This window comes from Anomaloglossus baeobatrachus, chromosome 6, assembly GCF_048569485.1.
Source record: "Anomaloglossus baeobatrachus isolate aAnoBae1 chromosome 6, aAnoBae1.hap1, whole genome shotgun sequence".
Classification (NCBI taxonomy): domain Eukaryota; kingdom Metazoa; phylum Chordata; class Amphibia; order Anura; family Aromobatidae; genus Anomaloglossus; species Anomaloglossus baeobatrachus.
In genome coordinates this window covers 527149828-527172432 of record NC_134358.1, presented here as the reverse complement: position 1 = coordinate 527172432, position 22605 = coordinate 527149828, and the positions used below count along the sequence as shown (strand labels likewise).

The 22605-nt window shown below is 44.1% G+C and overlaps 1 protein-coding gene across 1 annotated transcript in view; it reads right to left on the bottom strand.

Annotated features, from left to right (window-relative positions):
• Nucleotides 1–22605, bottom strand: part of ABI1 (abl interactor 1) — a 101468-nt gene that overhangs the window by 29092 nt on the left and 49771 nt on the right. The window contains 2 exon segments of the mRNA XM_075315535.1: nt 306–482; nt 14230–14397. Of these exon segments, the coding sequence (XP_075171650.1) occupies nt 306–482; nt 14230–14397 (345 nt within the window).

Below are 22605 nucleotides of genomic sequence, written 5' to 3'. Positions count from 1 at the left end.
GCGTGTGTGCTCCCTATGCATTCTTTAGAGCTTACTGGGGTTGACTAAGTGCTCATCCAATTCGTTCCCTACATAGGGACTACTTCAGGGTCAGGTATCCTGCTCGGTGCATACATGCGGAACCCATCTAGGGTGTTGAGGGAAGCCAGGGGAAGGGTGTCCCTTCCCTTTTGCTGTTTTATTAGGAAGTGTATTGATCGTATAATAGACTCGCTATCTGCGAACACTTTGTAGCAGGAAGAAAAGAAGGAAAAACATATATATAAAAGGATATTTATATAAAAACAAAACCCACAATCTCTTACCTTCACTCCGTGGCCTACATCGTCGAGCACCGTGTAGTCTATGGGCTTTCGAATGTACCTGACGGGGCGCTCCATGTTGGTAGGAGCTATAATTTTATGGCTCCTTGCAGTGTTCTTGTTGGTGGTCAAGATGCCGATCTCTCTGCGAGCCACCTTCTCCTTGTGGATGTCCACAGTCTGCACGGAGAATACCGACATTCAGCATCAGAATTATACAGCACACATGCATAAAATATCTAGAATTTCTAGTAATTGGAGGATAACTGCGGATTTAATTTGCAAAGTGTATTGCACTAGGAACAAAATGGATATTTCAAAAACTGAAGAGGAGGAGGGGGGAGGGAGGAAAGTAGCAAGAAATAACCAGTGTGGATTTACATTTGCAGAATGACTTTTCTTTCGGATTCAGACCATCTTCTAGTTCCTTTCTAGACTATGAGGAAGTTGATAACCATCACATGGTCAGAGGGAAACCCCAGCGCCGGCTTACCAGCTGTGTACAGTCATGGCGGCTTCCTCTGGCTTTTTCTATATTGAGAGAAGGCCACAAATTTAACCGGGTCACTGGATAGCTACTGACCACACGTGTCAGGTTACAACAGCTCAGTACAACCTTGTCACAAGAGCCCTGCAGATACTATATTGCCACAATCTCACCCACGGCCCTCCTGACTTGGGATTTGGAGATTCAGGCCACTCCTATAAATGCCAAAATACCCATCTAAGGCCCGTTTCACACATCCGGCATTTCGCCGAACTGCCGGATCCGGCACACTCCAGTACAGTGCAATACTGTACAATGGCATCGCAGCAAGCTCCGGTCACACGACATCATGGAATCACTTGTAATCAGTTAACGAATTTATTTTTCATAGAATCCCATGTTAAAAAAAAAAAAAAAAAAAAAAGCAGATTACAGTATATGTGAACTTCAGCTTTATTCCATTTGCTGGTTTGTTTGTTTTTTTGGTTTTTTTACAGGCGCCTTTCAAAATTTATGGACAGACCAACAGATGAATGTACAGGGGGGAAAAAAGAAATCAAAAATAAAAAAATATATTATAATAAATAATAAACTACTATAATACACATTGTTATAGTAGATTCATAATAATTTTTATATTATAAACTAATAACTATAATTATTAATAATTTTTATTTTTAATTTTTTATATTTATTTTTTATTTATTATTTTTATCAGCAATAAAACTAATGCTAAATAATAATACTAAATACTACTAATAATACTAATACTGCCCCAGTGGTGGAAAACCCCCTTAAGAATTAACATTTTGATGAATTCTATATACAGTGGCCATAGATCCTGTTCCCCACCATTCCCCTGCTGACCCCCAGATGACATTCCTGACCACGCACAGTCAATACTCCCCCAGTGAAGTCCCTGTATATATGCTGACCACATCTATATAAGCAGGAGCCGGGAATATAGGAGATAAGCTGTACTGGGCCATGGAAAGTCAGTAAGAGGAGGAAAGTCTGTAAAGCTTGGAAATTCCTTCCCGTCGCCTTTCTCAGCTGTAATCGTCAGTATGGCGCTGGCTTGTTTCATAGATAGGGGCATTTCTCTAGATAAATCGCTGTGTTCTGCCCATCGTACTTCCTCTTTAAACAGACAACTTGCTATCTAGAGCATTAAATCAGGAGCACGGTTCCCACGCCTCTGTTAGTTCCGCCTCGCTGGCTGTAATTGATCTCTTCCATGGCACGCTACCAGCCAGGACTCCCTGTGCCAGTCATATTTTTAGACTTGACGCGCTTTTCTTACGGTTGGTTCGGGGGCCGATTAGTCAATCAGACTCCAAAGATCTCATTGTATAAACGAGGGTCAAGTTGCTGTGCATCTACTGAAGAGAAACACCAACCATGACACATTATACCGTCAGATGGTAAAACAGCATCATGTTCCCTGCCACTTGCAGATCGCACTAAACCCACCTGCAGCGTGCCAGAGAGCAATGGATTTTGTTTTTCTCTTGTAAGTACAGTGCCATACTTTCTGTAGTGGCTGTGCCAGGTACTGCAGCTCAGGCCTAGTCAAGTAAAAAGAAATGAGCTGTAATACCAGGCACAGCCACTATAAAATGTGTGGCGCTGTGCATTGTAAACCGTGCAAGGACCTCGGCTCCAATCAGCAGGCTCAAGGGGGCACCGGCAGTCGTTCCACCATCAAGTGGATATTGGACAAGCAATTGATATCAAAGCCTGTGAATCCCTTTTGAAAGGGACAGTCTCAATCGTAGTCTCCAATTGCCTACAAACAGTGGTTTTGCATAAGTGGCTGAGCTCATTGAAGGCAGCCAAGCAGAGGATCAACATTAACCTGATTAACGGTTTATTCTCAGGTTTGGCGCTTACCTCCCACCCCGTTGGACAGGAGACAACTTCCCGATCTCTGAGGTCTGACCACATTGAGGACCACAGAGCAATGGTTGACCACCCTTGATGGCCAAACGTGGTGTTCGCTGGACTTTGGCACTGCGCATGATCAACCTCCACACTAGTCACACAGGGGTCTTCAGGCCCCGTCCTTGGGATCGGTCACACCCCAGTGATCAGAATGTTATCCCAAATCCAATGGAGGGGGGGGGGGGGGGAGAAGAATAGCTTTCATACCTGGGAATAGCCCTTTAAATTGTTAATGCAGACTCCTGCTTGGCTGTGAGAATACCCCTTTAACCCTATATATGTAATATGTACACGATACGGTAGTAGCAGTTCCCATAAATCGGGTGAAATCTTGCAGAAATAACCAGTGATGGGTCCAGTTTTGGTTTCTCGAAAGTAGTTTCATCCCCATACAGAATTGTGAATTTCCAGAAACCTGTGTAGAAGTGATTCTTCCATATTAAGGTTGTGGCTGAAGCAAAATGCTCTAATTTTGGTTTCTTAAATGGCTAAATTGAGGATCTGTCATTTACCAGAAATGTAATTATTATTTTTTTTTAATCTTTGTAAAATGCCACTCCTGTCCTGAGTCTGGACTTGCTATTCCTTAGGTCCTGTGCCTCTCAGTCCTCAAAATATGGCCCCTTTTTCACTGTACGCACGCTTAGGCTTGTTAGCCAAGGGGGCATGGCCATCACTTATTTGACTAGACTAGATTTGCATACAGACAATAGAGGGCCGCAGCTAAGATGAGCGGGATGTAAGGGGCAAAAGAAACACATTGCTAATTATAATTAGTGACATTTATAGAAAGCGACCGGTCCACCGTAACAGATGAGAACCCAAAAATCTCTTTGCATGTCCTCATCTGTCTATTGGTTGCATCTCATTTTGTAGTTTGGCTGTACTGAAATAAATAAAGCTGAACTGCAATACCATCGACAACCACAGAGCAAGGGTGGCATAGTTTTAGGGACAAAGCAGCCATGTTTGATTAAAATCAGGTCATTCGTTTCTTCACATAAAACACAAGCGCCATGTGAATTCCATATGAGGGGCCCCCTATGAAAGCGCACCAGTCACCAGGATTTTCCTATACTGGCACTATCAGGCTGATTCTCTACATACCTTTAGTTGTCAGCTCGGATGTTTAGGTTTTGAAACACAAGCAAGTAAAGTTTGTAAAATCAGCAGCTCTTTGAGTGACAGCAGCTGCCGATCAGCTGATAGCTGGGGTGGGTATTCATAGTGATTTCTGCACCCCCTGCCTGTCCATCTTCCCCTTGACTTTTATGCTAATTGTATTATAGAATTGTTTTTCTAAGTGACTAGAAGGACCTGTGATGATGTCCTACCCATGTGACCAGAAGGGGAGGGGCCTCAGCCAACATAGCTGATACCAGTAAGCAACATTATTTTTCTGTTGGCTGAGGCCCCGCCCCTTCTGGTCACATGGGTATGACATCAGCACAGGTCCTTCTAGTCACTTAGTAAAACGATTCTATAATAGAATTAGCAGAAACAGAAGGATAGACAGGCTGGGGAGCGGGAAACACCATGAATACCCACCCCAGCTATCCACTGATCCGCAGCTGCTGTCAATGAAAAAGCTACTCATTTTACAAATCTTTATTTGCTTAGGTTTCAAAACTTAAACATCTGAGCTTACCCACTACAGGTATGTATAGACTCAGCCTGATACTGCCAGTATAGCACTGGCTTTCGGTTATATAAGAAAATCCTGGTGATTGTTGCGCTTTGAATTGAAACCCAGGGAGAATATGCCTTTAAAAGAGGAAATTTCAATTGATTTTTTTTAAATTCATACCAAATACCTCCTCCAACTGCTGCAGCTCCACTGATTCTGGAAGTTTGTTGTTTTTTTTTTCTTCCCTCTGTGCCCCCACTATCCCAAAATTAAACCCCTGGGTAATTATGGTGCAACTTCTCCCTTCGAACATCTGGGTGTATACCCCTTGGTGGGCGTTTGCTTTTTCTCCTCTGTGGCCAAATCAAAATACGGATGCAGCCACAGAAGTTCTTGGGTACACGCCCAGTTGGCTGAAAGGAGAATTTGCATCTTTATTACCAGGGGACATAACTTTGTAACTGAGCTGAGGAAAGAAAAAAAAATAAAATAAATGTGTTCCGGGATCAGTGGGGTAGCGACAATGGAGGAGGGATTCAGAATACTATAATAGAATATAAAAATAAACAAAAAAAAAATAAAAAATTATAATATATATATTATATATATAAAATATATAACTAAAAAAAAAATATAAAATATAGAATATATAATAAAATGTAATATGAGTGAAATTCAACTTTAATACAGCAACTTGCTAGGGGCATTTACTAGCTGGAATGACTCCATCTCCGTTGTACATATACACCCCCAATGCACAGTTCTATCTAGGCAGGAGAGAAAGCAATTTATGCCAAAATATTTCAGGGGAAATGAAAACTTTACACGAGATGTGACATTTACACTAATCATTTAGATCCCGCAAAAAATGGAAAAATGTTCGATTGCAGCTGAAGATTATGCAAATTCTGCAGTTTCCAAAATTGAAGCTATGCAAAATGTCAGCAGGTGCACCACAACTCCAGATACTCACAGATCCACTAATGACCCATAGGAAAGGCTTTGTCGCCTCCATGATAAAACGAGCTCCAGACAGGGACTGAAATAACCACTTTAATTTGTCCCCACTCCGGTGGTCCCTACTGGTCTCGGCTCACCTCCTGCAGCGGTCATTCTTGTGACTGCTGTTGTCAATCACTGGTCTCACTGCTGGCATGCATGGCAGGTGACCGCTGAGGCCAATGATTGGCGGCAGCAGTCATATGAATCATTGAGAGCACATGACTACTGCAAGCAGAGACCGGTAAGGATGACTGGAATGGCGGTAAAGTGAAGAGTTGTGTATACCGTTTACTATTTTACCCATTTTTTTTTATTTTTTTTTTTTTTTTACAAATCATGAAAACCCTTTCCAAAGTTTCCACGACGAGAAGCACGCTATTCAGGCCGTCAAACATGCCGAATACCTTTACAGAGCCCTTATCGGGGGCTGAGAGTGAAGATACACACAGGGACAAATACAACAGAAGCTATAGGCTATTATAGGAAAAAATTACATTTTAAAAAGGGAACTTGTCACCAGTTTGTTCACTATTAAACAAAGTCTCCCCTGCTGCAGCTCCGGGGCTGCGCTCTATGAAGGTGCACCTTGGCCCGGACTACCCTTGCAGACCCCAAAAATGACTTTATAAAACATGACCGTTCGGTATGCTAATGACCTGTGTGGCTCTGATGGGCGGGCTCTTTTTTGGCTCCTTTCCACCCTCCTGCCGCTGTTCGCCGTCCTCCTTTCTTGATTGACGTGATGACGCCTCCGTCATCATCCATGTTGCTCTTTCAAATCTCGCGCCTGTGCAGTCAAGTCCGCTTGCGCAGGCGCAGATCGCGCTGCCATATCACGGGCAGAGCAGAAAAAAAAAAAATAAAAAATAGCTGCCCTTGCTCACGGCGGTGAGTTATTTGCACTGCTCGAGATCATGGTCGGCACTGTGCATGGCGTCACTGCATCATCCTCGTACTCAACCTAATCCTCGTGCCAGCGCATTTAGCTCACCGACATGCGCAGCTATGTTTTCTGCTCTGCCGGCAATATGGCAGAGCAAACTGCACCTGCGTGAGCGGACATGACCGTAAAGGCGCGAGCTTTGAAAGAGCAACGTGTATGATGACGAAGGCGTCATCCACGTCAATCAAGAAAGGAGGACGGCGAACAGCAGCAGGAGGGGGGACAGGAGCCGAAAAAGAGGACACCCATCTGAGCCACACAGGTCATTAGCATACGTGGTGGTCAGATGTTATAAAGTTATTTTGGGGGTCTGAAAGAGTCAGGGAACAAGGTGCACCTTCATAGAATGCAGCCCAGGAGATGCAGAAGGTGACACTTAAGGGGGCTTTACATGCTATGATTTCGTTAATGTTTTATCGTCGAGGTCACGTCGTTAGTGACGCACATCCGGCCTCATTAACTATATCTCATCGTGTGACACTTACCAGCGACCTTAAACGTCCTCCAAAGTGGTGAAAATCGTTCACCATGGAGAGGTCGTCCTAAAACCAAAAATTGTTAATGGTTGTTTATAGATGTTGTTAGTCGTTCCTGCGGCAGCATACATCGCTGTGTGTGACACCGCAGGAGCGATGAACCTCACCTTACCTGCATCCCGCCCGCAATGAGGAAGAAAGGAGGTGGGCGGGATGTTACGTCCCGCTCATCTCCGCCCCTCCGCTTTGATTGGCTGACCGCTTAGTGACGCCGAACGCACCTCCCCCTAGAGGGAGGGATTGTTAGTCAGTCATAGCGGCGACGACGACCAGGTAAGTGCGTGTGACGCTGCCGTAGCGATAACGTTCGCTGCGGCAACGATCACACGATATCGCATGCACGACGGGGACGGGTGCTTTTGCGTATGATATCGCTAGCAATTGCTAGAAATATTGTAGCGTGTAAAGCCCACTTAAGTTTAAATAGTGAAAAAACTGGTGACCGGTTCCCTTTAATCTTTTTTTCTGACCAAGGGCATTTAGGACCTCAATTCCCATAACAATGTATCATGGGATTAATAAAAATCTGTTGTATTTTAGAGGGTTATTTTGTATTTATTTTTATTTAAATAGGATATTTGGACTCATTTGCCCATTGACTTCTATTGTTTGCAAGTAAACAAAAAACTAAAAATAGTGAAATCCGGTATTAAAGGGGTGGTTCACCCATTTTTTTTTTCCCCCAATGATTGCCACTTACCATTGTCTGCAGCTTCTGCAGTGGCTTCAGTTTCCAGTTCTGGCACTGAGCGGCGCTATGCTGCACGCTCAGTGCCTGTCACATGACCCCCTGGAGCTGTGGCCGCCGGCATCCTCTGACGTCCCGGCATTTCCGGGCTCTCAAACTGGACGGGTACGTCAGAGGATGCCGGCGCCACTCACAGTGATTGACTGGGCTGTGGGCGGTGACTACCTGACGTCACAGCCCAGCATCGAGGGGAGGATCCGGAGGACGCCAGTGTGTGGAGCGGTGAAGGCAGAGCGCGCGCTTACCATCATTCAGCTGTGGGAGGTATGGGCTCCAGTGTGGAGTACAGGGGGGGTTTCCTCCACTGACATCCCCCCTGTCACGCAAGTATGTGATCACACTGTCCACCCGCCCGCTGTGCTCAGCTGTCAGGAGAGCAGGCGGTGTCTGCAGAGTGATCATATACTCCCACCAGCAGCACAGGTGACCGGACGCTGCATGGGACCAATCTGCTCCACTCTGTCACCTGCACAACAAGTCCCACAGTGGAGACAGTGACATGTAGCATCCGGTCACCTGCACAACAAGTCCCAGAGTGGAGACCGTGACATGTAGCATCCGGTCACCTGCACAACAAGTCCCAGAGTGGAGACAGTGACATGCTCTGCTCTGACACAGTGTGCTGCATGTCACTGTCTCCATTCTGGGACTTGTTGTGCAGGTGACCGGATGCTACATGTCACTATCTGTCTCCACTCTGTGATTTCTGCTGCATAGTACCAACTGTATACACTCTCACCTGCACAACAAGTACCACAGTGGAGACAGTTAGTGACATGTAGCATCCGGTCACCTGCACAACAAGTCTCAGAGTGGATACAGTGACATGCAGCACACCGTGTCAGAGCAGAGCATGTCACCAACTTGCTCTGTCACCTGCGATGCTGCATGTCACCAACTAAGGGTAAGTTCACACAGCGCGTTTTTCGTGGCGTTTTTGCGCGTTTTTCTGGTGCGTTTTAACTCAGAAAAATGCATGACTTTGTTTCCCGAGTAAAGTCTATGCCCTTGTGCGCACTAGTCGTTTTTGCGGCTTTTTTTACAACATTTTTGTGCTGAAAACGCAGTGACATTGCTTCCCCAGCAATGTCTATGGGTTTTCAGAAGTGCTGTCCGCAGACAGCGTTTTTTTGTAGCTGCGTTTTTGTGTTGACCGCAAAAATGCAGCATGTCAATTATTTCTGCGTTTTTCACTGCGTTTTTCACCCATTGAGTTCAATGAGATGTTCAACAACGCAATGAAAAACGCATATAGCTGCGTTTCTATGACTAAAAACGCAGCTATAAAACGCATGGGGTGGGTACTACAGTGACGTGTACAGGAAGAGGATTCCTTCTGTTAAACACAGAAGCATGAATCCTCCCGGTACAGTCACCGCTGCGTCCACAACCCGCCCGGTGCCATGTCAGCTCCGTGCGGCGCCATGTCTGGGCGGGAGGTGGAGGCAGCGGCAAAAACCAAAGTGAACAGTAGAAAAAAAAAAAATGTCATACTCACCTGTCTGCAGGGTCCCGGTGCCATGCCCGCTCCCAGCCCCTGTCTCGGTACCGCCGCTCTGGCTGTGTGCAGTCTCACCGGGGCACGTACGAAGCTTGCAGGACCTGGCGGTGGATCACCTGATGCAGTCACCTGACGCATCAGCTCATCGATTCTCGCGGTGTTGCCGGCTTTTTCGCGCCCGGCCGGCTATCAGCTGCTCCTGCCGTCAGTGGACTTCATCAGCTGATTACCGTCAGCTCCTGCAGCGATGGGACAGGATCATACTCCTGTCCAATCGATCGCTCCAGGAGCTGCCGGTAATCAGCACATAAGTGAGTATGTATTTTTTTTTTTTTTCAACCGATGCATCAGCTGATTGTATAAAAGCAGATTATACAATCAGCTGATGTGTCATGTGATTCACGTAGTTTAACCTGACATCAACTGATCGCTTTGCCTTCCAGCAAACCAATCAGATGATATTGGATACGGATTGGACGGCACGGGACCCTAACCCAGGATTACTGCGGAGTGGGGTGCTTTATTTCAATAAAGATGGAGTCTAATTGTGTTGTGTTTTATTTTTAATAAAAATATTTTTCTGTGCGTTTTTTTTTTTTTTTAACATTACTAGAAATTCATGGTGGCCATGTCTAATATTGGCGTGACACCATGAATTTCGGGCTTAGGGTTAGCTGATAATATACAGCTAGCCCTAACTCCATTATTACCCAGCTAGCCACCCGGCATCAGGGCAGCTGGAAGAGTTGGATACAGCGCCAGAAGATGGCGCTTCTATGAAAGCGCCATTTTCTGGGGTGGCTGAGGACTGCAACTCGCAGTGGGGGTGCCCAGAAAGCTTGGGCACCCTGCACTGTGGATTCCAATCCCCAGCTGCCTAGTTGTGCCCGGCTGGACACAAAAATTAGGCGAAGCTCACGTCATTTTTTTTTTTTTTTAATTATTTCATGAAATAATTAAAAAAAAAAAAAAAAAAAAAAAGGGCTTCTCTATATTTTTGGTTCCCAGCTGGGTACAAATAGGCAGCTGGGGGTTGGGGGCAGCCCGTACCTGCCTGCTGTACCCAGCTAGCATACAAAAATATGGCGAAGCCCATGTCATTTTTTTTTTCTTTTTTGGCAAAAAACTGCATACAGTCCGGGATGGAGTATGCTGAGCCTTGTAGTTCTGCAGCTGCTGTCTGCTCTCCTGCATACACTATTGGATGGAGGATGCTGAGCCTTGTAGTTCTGCTCCCCCTGCCTCTCCCTCCAGCATACAGTCCTGGATAGAGCATGCTGAGCCCTGTAGTTCTGCAGCTGTATGCTCTCCTGCATACACTAGTGGAGAATGAAGAACATATTGAAGAAGGAAATTACTTCAGACCTTTTTTATTTTTTTTTTTCTTTCAACAATCTTTCTCTGATAAAAAAAAGCATAAAAACAGAGCAAAAAACGCACCAAAACACGATAAAAACGCGTCTGTTTGCCACGGATGCTTTTTTTTGCGTTTTTTTTACGCAAAAAAACGCCGCTTAAATAAAACGACGCAGTGTGTGAACTTAGCCGAAATCCACACTGTTACTTGTGATGCATGGGACACACTTTCTCCACTCTCAACTGCACAACAAGTCCCAGAGTGGCTCAAGTTGTGATAATCCCTGCAATCATTAGAGAATTGGAGATTAGATTCTGTAACAATAAATGTTTAGAGCAATATTGTTATATTGATGGTGTATCCTTAGCATAATACATCATTATGTGATCGTAGGGATCTGATACACGGCCATGTTCGCCACTAAGATTTTCATGGCCACACACTGGAAAAAGTATTGTGTTCCTTGAGACTGTATAAGTGTTCCTTGAGTATGTATAAGGAAAAAAAATTCTTGTGTGTATATCAGGGATCACATTCCACGCACAGGGGTACAAAAGGTGAGGGGGCCACTTATACTTCCAAAACAGGAGGAATTATGTAGTATGAGGGGCTACTAAAATATTCTTCCAGGACAGGTGCATCTTCTGGCTGACACAACCCATCATGTAAAAAACACACACATATATAATATTATAAGCACGCATACAAGTATATGTAGAAAGATATAGCTACACACATGTACTGTCTATATTTGTGTGTGTGTATATACATTATTATATTATTGTACTCTATCTCTATCTTATAAATATATCCTGAAATAGATACTATGAAATAGATCAGAAAGACCAAATGATAAAAGCTCTATTACCATGATTAGGCAGTGCACACAGGAAGGAGGGGAGGGAACTGTTGTGGTGGAGATCTGAGGGGAGGGAACAGTCAGAGAGGGTTGGGAGATAGATTGCTAGTTACTGCAAAGGATTATGGAAGTTGTAGTAACTGAACCCAGGAAGTCAGGAGAGATTAACCCCATCAGAGCTGGAGCCAGCAATGAGCATGTGCTGCTAGTGCACAATAAAAGGTAATTTTGCGGAAAAAACATAATAGATGTGTTGAGGGGCACATATTAGCAAGATTTATCAGAAAAAAAAAAATTCAGTTTTGGTAACTGGACAACGTCTTTAACTCATCTCTGCAGATCTTCACCGGTAGACCTGCGTGCCTGCGTCTGACTTTCTGCTTTATCTCTTCTCCAGAGAAATCTCATACTAATGTTACTACACTACCCCACCCAAAAACCACAGAGGTTGTCAGCCGCTCTTCTAATATCTGATCACTCATTTCCTCAGCTGAACTTGCGCTGAACCGAGGGCAAATCTTTGGCAAAGTAGCTTGACAGCGATCCAACCACATCCATGTCCTCCCCCTATAGAATAGTGGAGCAAGCTGCGCTTTTCTGGTAACAAAAACACAATCAGGAACGTAACAAAAGAAGAAAATATAATCTTCTTTCAATTATACTGATTGTGAAGTGCAGCTTGTGCTATATTTCAGAGCTGCATTCACAATACTGCAGAATAGAAGTCTCCTGTCATTCTTCATGGCCTCGTATATGCAGAGCTTTTGTATAGAGATTTGCATAGTGGGAAGTGCAGACTTTAGGGCTATGACACAGCAAGTAAAACGGTCATAGTGGAATGCGATAAAAAATTACATTCCACCCGGACCCATGTTAATCTATGGGGGTCGCTCCAATCTGCTATTATTTTCTCAGCCCTAATCGGACAGAGGCACCAATTGCAGCATGCTTTGGGTGGAATCCAGTCCGTATTCACTAGCACCCATACAAGTCTATGGGTGCGAGCGAAACATCGGACTGCACTCGGATGACACAGAGTGCAGTGTAATAATCGCATCAGCAGGCAATGGAGGAGATTAATCCCTCCTTCTCTCCTCTGCAGCTGTGATCCGATCACCAGATCGGATCACAGTGGAATGACACTGTTTACACTTGCAGCACAGCGGGAGCAGTCGCATCCGATGCACTCGCATCATGAGGCCCGAGCCTCAAGCCTGCTTTACACATTACGATTAAGCATACGATATCGTATGCGATCGTAACCGCCCCCATCGTATGTGCGGCACGTTAAATTTGTTGAACGTGTTGCACAAACTATTATTTGCCGTCACACGTACTTACCTTCCATACGACTTCGATGTGGGCGGCGAACGTCCACTTCCTGGAGTGGGAGGGACGTTCTGCGTCACATAGACGTCACTCGGCAGCCGGCCAATAGAAGCGGAGGGGCGGAGATGAGCGGGACGTAAACATCCCGCCCACCTCCTTCCTTCCGCATAGCCGGCAGGAGCCGCGGAACGCAGGTAAGCTGAGTTAATCATTCCCGGGGTGTCATACACTGCAATGTGTGCTGCCTCGGGAACACTGAACAACCTCACATTCAATTTTTAGCAACTGAACCACGTGCATGCGATGAACGTTTTAACGTTCAATCGCACGTAGCTGTCACACGTTACAATGTAACTTACGATGCCGGATGTGCGTTCACATTTCCGTTGTTTTGCATCAGTCACAATCCGTCGCCTTGAGGAATTACGGTATCCTGCAAAATATTTTGCAGGAATCCTGTTTTTCCCCATAGACTTCTATTAGTGACGGATTGCGACTGATGATGCTGCGTTGCATCAGCTGCGTCGCGGTCACTCGTTTTTTAACTGACTGCCGGGAGCAACGCAGCCTGTAACGTTTTTTGAGCAGCGCAATCCGTAGGATTTTGCTGCGCATGCTCTCTCTGGCTCCATGCACCCGTAACCAGGATACACATCGGGTAACCAAGCAATGCGCTTTGGTTAGTTACCCGATATTTACACTGGCAGGGAGCCAGCGCTAAGCGGTGTATGCTGGTAACAAAGATAAATATCGGGTAACCAAGCAAAAAGTGCTTTGCTTTACCCGATATTTACCCTGGCTGTGCACGGAGCCCGACACTTCCCCGCTCGGCTCTGCCCCCTCCCGTACACCACACACACACACACACACACACACACACACACACACACACACACACACCCACCCTGCAGTCCCCACGGCACTGACTTCCTCAGTGCCACGGCCTCGCTCGGCTCTACCCACCCCTGAACTCCGCCCCCTCGCGCTCCGCCCCCCGCACACAACGGAGTCCTACAAAGAAAATTCTGTTCTTTGTCATCAGTTGTACAGCACATCAGTCACATGCGTCAAGCAACGCATGTGACTGATACAAAACAACGGAAATGTGAACTTAGCCTTCCGACGTGACCCCGCTGATACATCGTAAGATATATTGTAGCGTGTAAAGCCCGCTTTACACTCGGGATTGCACATAAAATATTGTCAACTGTTTCCAATGACAACAAGCAGAATTGAGAATACAGCTCTGGAATATGTGAGGATCGTAGAGATCAAAAGTTGAGTCTTCCCATATTAGAACGTGACTACATGCCACAAGAATATATCATTAAAATTGGTGTCAGTCTGATATTTTGGTTCCCCGCCCCATTCCTGAGAATCCAGTCTGCTCCAACCACTTATCTTTGGAATAATCTTCAACAATGGCGCCAATCGACTGGTGGCAGGGAGCGCCACTGTACTGGGAAAACTTAGAAAAGCCTAAACCAGTGCCATGGCCTCTTCATTTTAAGATTGATGGGTGGTATGGATCACTATCTGACAGTTATGAGAGGTTTCCATCTTAAGAGGTGATGAAGATGTTCTACAGCTTTACCTGGGAGATATGATTGATGGAGGACTCCATCCTCCGCAGCTGAGAAGCTTGGATGTCCAGCAACTGGAGTACATTGTTGGCCAATGCATTGATTTGATAGGCAACGCTTGCCAAGGATTGGGTTGTGTAGGCCTTGGTCTCTTCTAATGCTTTCCTCTTGTCAGGAGCCTGTGGGACAAAAAGAAAAAAAAAAAAAAAAAAAGGGTTAGATCAATGCATGTCAGTGCAACGACACCAACTAAATGTTCCCCGCAGGTTGTGAGCGGAGGCCTCATTGCCACCCCGTGTGAGCATGTATCCAAATAACCTGGAAGCACGGGGAACCATAGGAAAAGGCTGGATTGCAATGGGAGGAGGAGGTTCAAAGGGGAGCATTATAAAATTCAAGGAGGCGTCTACAAAACGCAAAGTACAACAGCAAACCCCCCCCAGTGTGGAAGTGTACCCCAAGAGCAAATGAAGCATTATCAATCCACCGGGCAAATGGATCTTTAAACCAATTGTAAGGCTCAAAACCAGTTTGCTCAGAGCCTATTCCATTGCGTTTCACGACGGCACAATCTCACGCCGCCCATGTGCAGACATGTCCGCCATCTCCTCATTGTAGGAATGTGCGAGCACAAGTAAATAATGCCAACCTTGGAGAAGGTGTGTGCTTCACATAGTTGTGACATCCAACTACACATTCCCTGTTAACCCCTTACCTGAATTTAGTGCACACCTGTGACCAGACCAGAGGGGTCATTTAACATTTCTACCATTGGAACCCTATGGAGATCGAAATGTCTGGGACTTCTAGGGTTAAAGCAAACCCTTATAGGCAAGGGGGGGGGGGGGGGGGAGGGAGCACGAACCCCAAATAAAATCTGCCAGGGAACACCTAGGCGGTGGAGCACCAGGCGGATTTACCCGGTGGATAATGGTCGTTTTCGTTAATACCTTTAGCATACGTGCAAGGAACAATACAGAAGTTTATTTTAAGAGCGGCCATTCATTAACCTGCAGGATTTGATACAAAAGCCCCGTTTCTCCACCTCCAGAGCTGTACTCATGCTGTCACTTATTATGTGAAGCTCACAGAAGCCAAGGATATATGCAACGTTCTGCTCCTACACAAAAAAATCCTTCAGTACATAATGTGACGGAGCCGGCTGTCGTGGGCGGCCAACCTCCAGCAACCAGATAGCTGCAGTATACAAGTACGTAGTTATTATACAGGTGAAATTCCAGGATATATCGCAGCACATTATTGCATTGTATGAAGGCGCTCCAGCGGCTCAGCGCGCATTATCTTACAGACGTCACGCTGATGTGTTCCTCCAAGCAGAAGACATTTCTTAAGAAACAAACTCAGTTACCCCCCAAAAGGTATGAATTGTGCATCGAATCGCTAATAAACACCCACACGACTAAATAGCAATGACTTTATGTAGGGGGATCTACAATCTGTAACCACTTGGGAAACTACGACCAGCAGCAGCGCGCAGAATGCAGAGGGGTTGTAGTTTATGACCAGCAGCAGCGCGCAGAATGCAGAGGGGTTGTAGTTTATGACCAGCAGCAGCGCGCAGAATGCAGAGGGGTTGTAGTTTACGACCAGCAGCAGCGCGCAGAATGCAGAGGGGTCGTAGTTTTGCAAAAACTGGAAAGACAAAGTTTGTAAACTATTGTCTGTCTATTGCCTTACTATAGCTATTGAGGGTCAAGAATAGAGAGGAGCAGGAGTCTGGTCCAACGTCCAGGTTAGTGGTACCTAGCAGCTAGACCGGATGCCCGTGGATATCTTACCTTCCGGCATCACCAACATGGCTTTTGATTAATCGGCGCTGGGGCATCATTATGCATCAGGTCACATCAGCTCCAACAAATTAAAAGCCCATATCAAAAAAGTTGTTCCAAAAAGCAGATTTCGACCAAAAGGAGCAATTGTTAGCTATTTTGGTAAACTGATCATTTGTTTGGGTCCAATGAATGACAAGTGAGGAGCACACACTACAATGTTTGGTACTAATAACGAGCAGTTGGACACTCGGATGGGCATGACTCGAGTACAGAGTATAATGGAAGTCAACAGGGACTCGAAACATTTTTCAAGGAAATCTTCCGGAAAAATGCTGGGAGTTCCCCATTGACGTCAATTACACTCAGGTACACAAGTAGTATCCGTCCAAGTGTCCAACTGCTCTTAACAAGTATGGAGAACCCGAGCATGGTCGTGCCCGCTCATCACTGATCCAAAACACTGGTTGGGTATGTTAGTTGGTTTTTTTTCAGCCCATGTTAAGCAATGATTGTATCAGCTGGGGCGACCACACACAGTCTGATGCACTCAGATGTATTTTGGATCAACGATCATTCATTGCCCCATTTTCAGCAAAAGAAGAATGGTTGCGGTTGACGTGCAGCTGGAAGCCACAGTGGGGCTCAAATTGTTAAAGTGAATGCTTAAAATGGGGTATTCCCATCTCAAAGATCATAATACTAAAATGAATTATAATTTGATTAAAATATTAATAAAATAAAATTATCACTATTAATAAAATAATCAATAAAATATAATCATGATAATCATCATAACAAAAAATATAATAATATCAATACAATATAATAATAATACTACTAATACTATTATACGTTCCCTGATGAAGAGGTGAAACGCGCGTTGGGACGCTCGGGCATGACAGACCAGGCAGTATACGGGTCAGTACTTTAATGAACCTTAATGACATATCAATTATGGTGTTTATATTGATGTAATACTACTAAAGGGAGGTTATATAGGCTACACTTTATTAAAGGAGTTTAACCATTAACCATTAACTATAGTTAAAAATCCTCCCTGCAACTTACCATATCTATGGTGTTTTTTATGTAATACTCTTAAAAAGAGGAATATAGGCTATATTTTATTAAGGACTTAGTTAAACTCCCCAAGGAATAGGTTTGCACCATTTAATTACTAGATGCACTTTAGTTACCAAATCCTCCCTGCATTTTACCATCTATATTGAGGTAGCATGATTACCATATATAATTATACAGTTTTGAATCTGGCTTGAATGTGAATTTGCCCATACTGTGCACTGCTTGCTTGTTTTTTGTATTTATTGGTTTTTATATGACTAGTAGTAATATAGCTTGGTAATCCACCAATAAATAATTACGCCTAAAATATAACTTTTAATAATATTAAATAAAAGGTAGTAGGACCAAAACAAACATATATAGCGCAAATGCGCCTAAAAATTGTCACCAGCTGTGATATCCTATGTCTCTGGTATTAGGATTGTACTGTCACAGACAACAATAAATAGTAGGCAGTAGAGTAATCGGCAATATGTAACCCTCATCAGGTATCATATGATAGGGAAATAAAAGGCAACAATCTCACCCGTCTTCAATTCAATTCATCAGGGGTGTGTGTTCCTTAGCCGCAGTAAGTGTAAACAAACGGAGTTGCCACATTATGTCGAGGTCCTATGGCTTCCACATATAATCCACGGAATCCCTCATAGACAACTCCGATGTCATATCAACGAAAACTTGTAATTCTCAACGCGTTTCAATTAATCATCAGGAGAATTAGAAAAAATTATGATATCTTCCAGTAAAACGGCATATCCGCCGCAGAGTTCAGACACCCATCCACATCCAACGCCACATTAATGGGGGGAGGGCCGAGGGGCGGGGAGAAGGGACCCGAGGATTATAATGACCAATTTAGGGGGGAAAAACCGGTCAGGAACAGTTAAGAAGGTACCTGGGCCAAAACGGATGGGAATAGAAAAAGACCCATCACCATGTAAAATGGCCCTAAAATCTGATCTTACACCTGCCTATCATGTGGGGGTCGGCACCCTAAAAGGAAACGGTGGATGGTGCCCCCACTCGGCCGTCGTATAACCCTGTCAGAAACCTCACCCTGTTACTGGGTTACACAAAGGGTGCAAAAGATAGCATCTCGTTTAGGCCCAGGGGGCTCACTGTCCTGAGCCAGAAAATCCATCTCGTCTCCTGCTTTAGGATAAGATTGTCCCAGTCTCCCCCTCTCAAAGGTTGTGGGACCAGATCAATTCCCTGGAAATGGACGGAGTTGGGGTCACCATTGTGTTTTTCGGCAATATGCCTTGCCAATGGGGTGTCACTTTTGTTACGGATGTCCCTTAGATGTTCCCCCACTCTACGTCTAAATTCTCTTTTAGTTTTTCCCACATACTCCTTTGGGCATGTGCAGGTAGCTTTATAAACAACGCCTTTTGATCTACAATTGATAAAATGCTTAATGGTGTAATCCCTGCCGGTCACAACAGAATGGAATTTTTTCCCCACCTTTATGGAGCCACATGCCACGCAGCCACTACATTTGTAGCAGCCTTTTAACTCACTTCGGATCCATGAGGAATTTTTGGGGATGAAATGGCTGTGCACCAATCTGTCACCTAAAGAACGTGCCTTTTTAAAGGTAATGGTGGGAGACGGTGTTAGGGCGGGTGCAATGTCATTGTCCATCCCAAGGATTGACCAGTGTTTTTTGAGGATTTTACGAAAGTCCTCAGCCCCATTATTGTAGGTAGTTATAAAGCGTACCATCTCATCCTTCGGGCTGTTCCGTGGGGCCGAATTTAGCAAGGATGTCCTGTTTCTGACACTCGCTTCAGAAAAAGCTTGGTCAATGACCCCCTCCGGGTATCCTCTCTGTTTTAGTCTCTTATTCAGGTCAGCCGCCTGTTCCAAAAAAAGGGGGGTCTCCGAGCAGTTTCTTCTGAGTCTCAAAAACTGGCCCTTTGGAATCCCCTTCTTTTGGCTCTTGGGGTGGCCACTCTCCCACCTCAAAAGAGAGTTTGTTGCTGTTGGTTTTCGGTATGTGCTGGTCCTGATTTGGCCGTCCATACCTCTCTCAATCAGCACATCAAGAAACGGAAGTCTGTCCTTGTTCCATTCGAAAGTGAATTTTAGGCCAAGTGTATTGATATTGAGCATTCCAACCATATCTAAGAGTTCAGACTCATCACCCCTCCACAATAGGAACACATCGTCTATAAAACGACACCAGAGGAGTATCTTGTCAGTTGGGATGGGTGAGTCCTCTCCAAAAACAATAGTCTCCTCCCACCAGCCCAGGGTCAGGTTAGCATACGACGGGGCACTAGGGCTCCCCATCGCTGTACCCCTGAGCTGGTGGAAGAAAGAGCCCCCAAAGGTAAAGGTGTTACATCTGAGACCAAAGTTTAGTAATTCCAAAATGAAACCATTGTGACCATCATACTGTCTGCCTCTACTACTGAGGAAGTATTCAACTGCCCTCAAACCATCTTGATGTTTTATGGATGAATATAGTGCTTCAACATCTATACTCACAAGTAGAGTCTCATCGTCCAACACCACGCCCTCCAATTTTTTTAAAAGATCCGTGGTGTCACGCAGGTATGACCCAAGGGCCAACACAAAGGGTCTCAATACCTTGTCTACATAGATCCCCACATTCTGGGTCACACTGCCAATACCGGAGACTATAGGTCTCCCACGTAGGGGATCAAGCCCCTTATGAATTTTTGGGAGACAATAGAAAGTTGGAATGATTGGGGTGGTTGGCAGCAAAAACTCAAACTCGGACTTGACTATGAGATTACTCTCCAGTGCTCTATCGAGAATTACTCGTAGTCCCTTTATGTAACCAGTGGTGGGATTACCATTAAGTCTTTCATAATTGTCTGTATCCTTAAGGATATCTAGACATAGGGTCTTGTACTTACACGTGTCCATTAGTACAACGTTTCCCCCCTTGTCAGATTCCTTAATGACTATATCATCATCCCCTTCTAGATCCATCAGGGAGTCCATTTCAGGTTTGGTTAAATTAAACTTTCTCCTATGTTTACTCATGAGGGATTCAAGATCCCTAGTCACTAAGTTACAAAAAATGTCAATGGGATTGACATCACTGGTGATAGGTGGCATCTTTTTGCTTTTCAATTTAAGGTCAGTAAACGGACCTTTTCCTACCGAATTCGGATCCAGGTCGGCCAGGTTAAATAGGAACCTCACGTCCTCAAGGATGTCCTCTGGTATCCCCATTTCCCTAGAGACTTTTTTGTTTTCAAGAGAAAAATGTTTTTTCCATTTTAATTTTCTAATAAATAGATTCAAATCTTTGACCGCCTCAAACAAATTAAAGTCCGTCGTAGGAACAAACGAGAGTCCTTTGCTGAGGACCGTCATAGCTGGGGCGGACAAAGTTTTACTGGACAGATTAATTATCTGGTTTGATCTGATTGTGGGAACACATTCGGGGGGGTCTTTTTGCTCCGCAAGTAGTGGCCCTGGTCTAAAAAATGACCTGGATTATGGCCACCCCTGTTCTGATATCTCCCTCTACCTTTATTTTTATTTTTACGGTTACGGTTGCCACCCTCTGTATCTGAGGCTTCCGTATCTGTCGAGGTCCCTTCTGTGTCACTCGGTTTATTGAATCTATTTATTGGGAACAAGTATGCTTTATTATCACGGAAATCTTGTTTATCCCTCACATAAAATTTATGCTTTTTTTCTTTTAGATGGTATTGGTGTTTCTCGATAGTATTTTGTAAAGCCGTCTCTTTTGCCGCAAATTCACTTTCGCTTACAAATTTCCTAGTGACCTCCGTTTGCTCTTTCAATTGAGTATCTAGAGATGCTAAGTTCTTTTTCTCTTCCTCCAATAATAATAACATCAATTTTAGAGAACACTCGGTTATTTCCTTCTGCCACTTTATAGTCAGTTCTGAATTTTTATAGCGAAAATTAGGGGTTAGGGATATTCTAAGATTGCGAGGTACAATTCTATCCTTTAAGTAACTTTCAAGTGATTGAACCTCCCACCATGAAGTAATTCTGTTTTTATATACTTTTGTAAGTTCCCTGAAGGCACCGTTTAGGGATGGCGTGTATTTCTTCTGTGTAAAGGTCCCTTCTGAAAAAACCTCCCTAGCTTCTGAAGCCCACACACTTGTGTCCAGTCCTGTAGCCAAGAAGCCAGCCATATCTAGTTAATGATATAAATAAAGCAACTGGATATGGATATACCGTATGGACAAAGTAGTAATATAGCTTGGTAATCCACCAATAAATAATTACGCCTAAAATATAACTTTTAATAATATTAAATAAAAGGTAGTAGGACCAAAACAAACATATATAGCGCAAATGCGCCTAAAAATTGTCACCAGCTGTGATATCCTATGTCTCTGGTATTAGGATTGTACTGTCACAGACAACAATAAATAGTAGGCAGTAGAGTAATCGGCAATATGTAACCCTCATCAGGTATCATATGATAGGGAAATAAAAGGCAACAATCTCACCCGTCTTCAATTCAATTCATCAGGGGTGTGTGTTCCTTAGCCGCAGTAAGTGTAAACAAACGGAGTTGCCACATTATGTCGAGGTCCTATGGCTTCCACATATAATCCACGGCACATCAGCCACTATATGGGTCCAAAAGGTTAAATTAAGTAATCAAGCAAAAATAACCAGTTAGTGCCACGTGTCGGGACCCTGGTGAGTACATAATTCACATTTGGCCCTCTGAACTGAGGCTGTTTGATATATGTGAGACTGGCTATTTTTGCTTGATTACTTAATTTAACCTTTTGGACCCATATAGTGGCTGATGTGCCGGTCCCATGAGGGACACATTAATGTGGCGTTGGATGTGGATGGGTGTCTGAACTCTGCGGCGGATATGCCGTTTTACTGGAAGATATCATAATTTTTTCTAATTCTCCTGATGATTAATTGAAACGCGTTGAGAATTACAAGTTTTCGTTGATATGACATCGGAGTTGTCTATGAGGGATTCCGTGGATTATATGTGGAAGCCATAGGACCTCGACATAATGTGGCAACTCCGTTTGTTTACACTTACTGCGGCTAAGGAACACACACCCCTGATGAATTGAATTGAAGACGGGTGAGATTGTTGCCTTTTATTTCCCTATCATATGATACCTGATGAGGGTTACATATTGCCGATTACTCTACTGCCTACTATTTATTGTTGTCTGTGACAGTACAATCCTAATACCAGAGACATAGGATATCACAGCTGGTGACAATTTTTAGGCGCATTTGCGCTATATATGTTTGTTTTGGTCCTACTACCTTTTATTTAATATTATTAAAAGTTATATTTTAGGCGTAATTATTTATTGGTGGATTACCAAGCTATATTACTACTTTGTCCATACGGTATATCCATATCCAGTTGCTTTATTTATATTTTTATATGACTAAAATAAAAAATATTTAAAAAAAAAGAATTGGATTAATACCACTATTATTTCGCTGAGTGTTTATGTAATTTGGGTGGTTCCATAATTATTCTTATATAGGTCATGT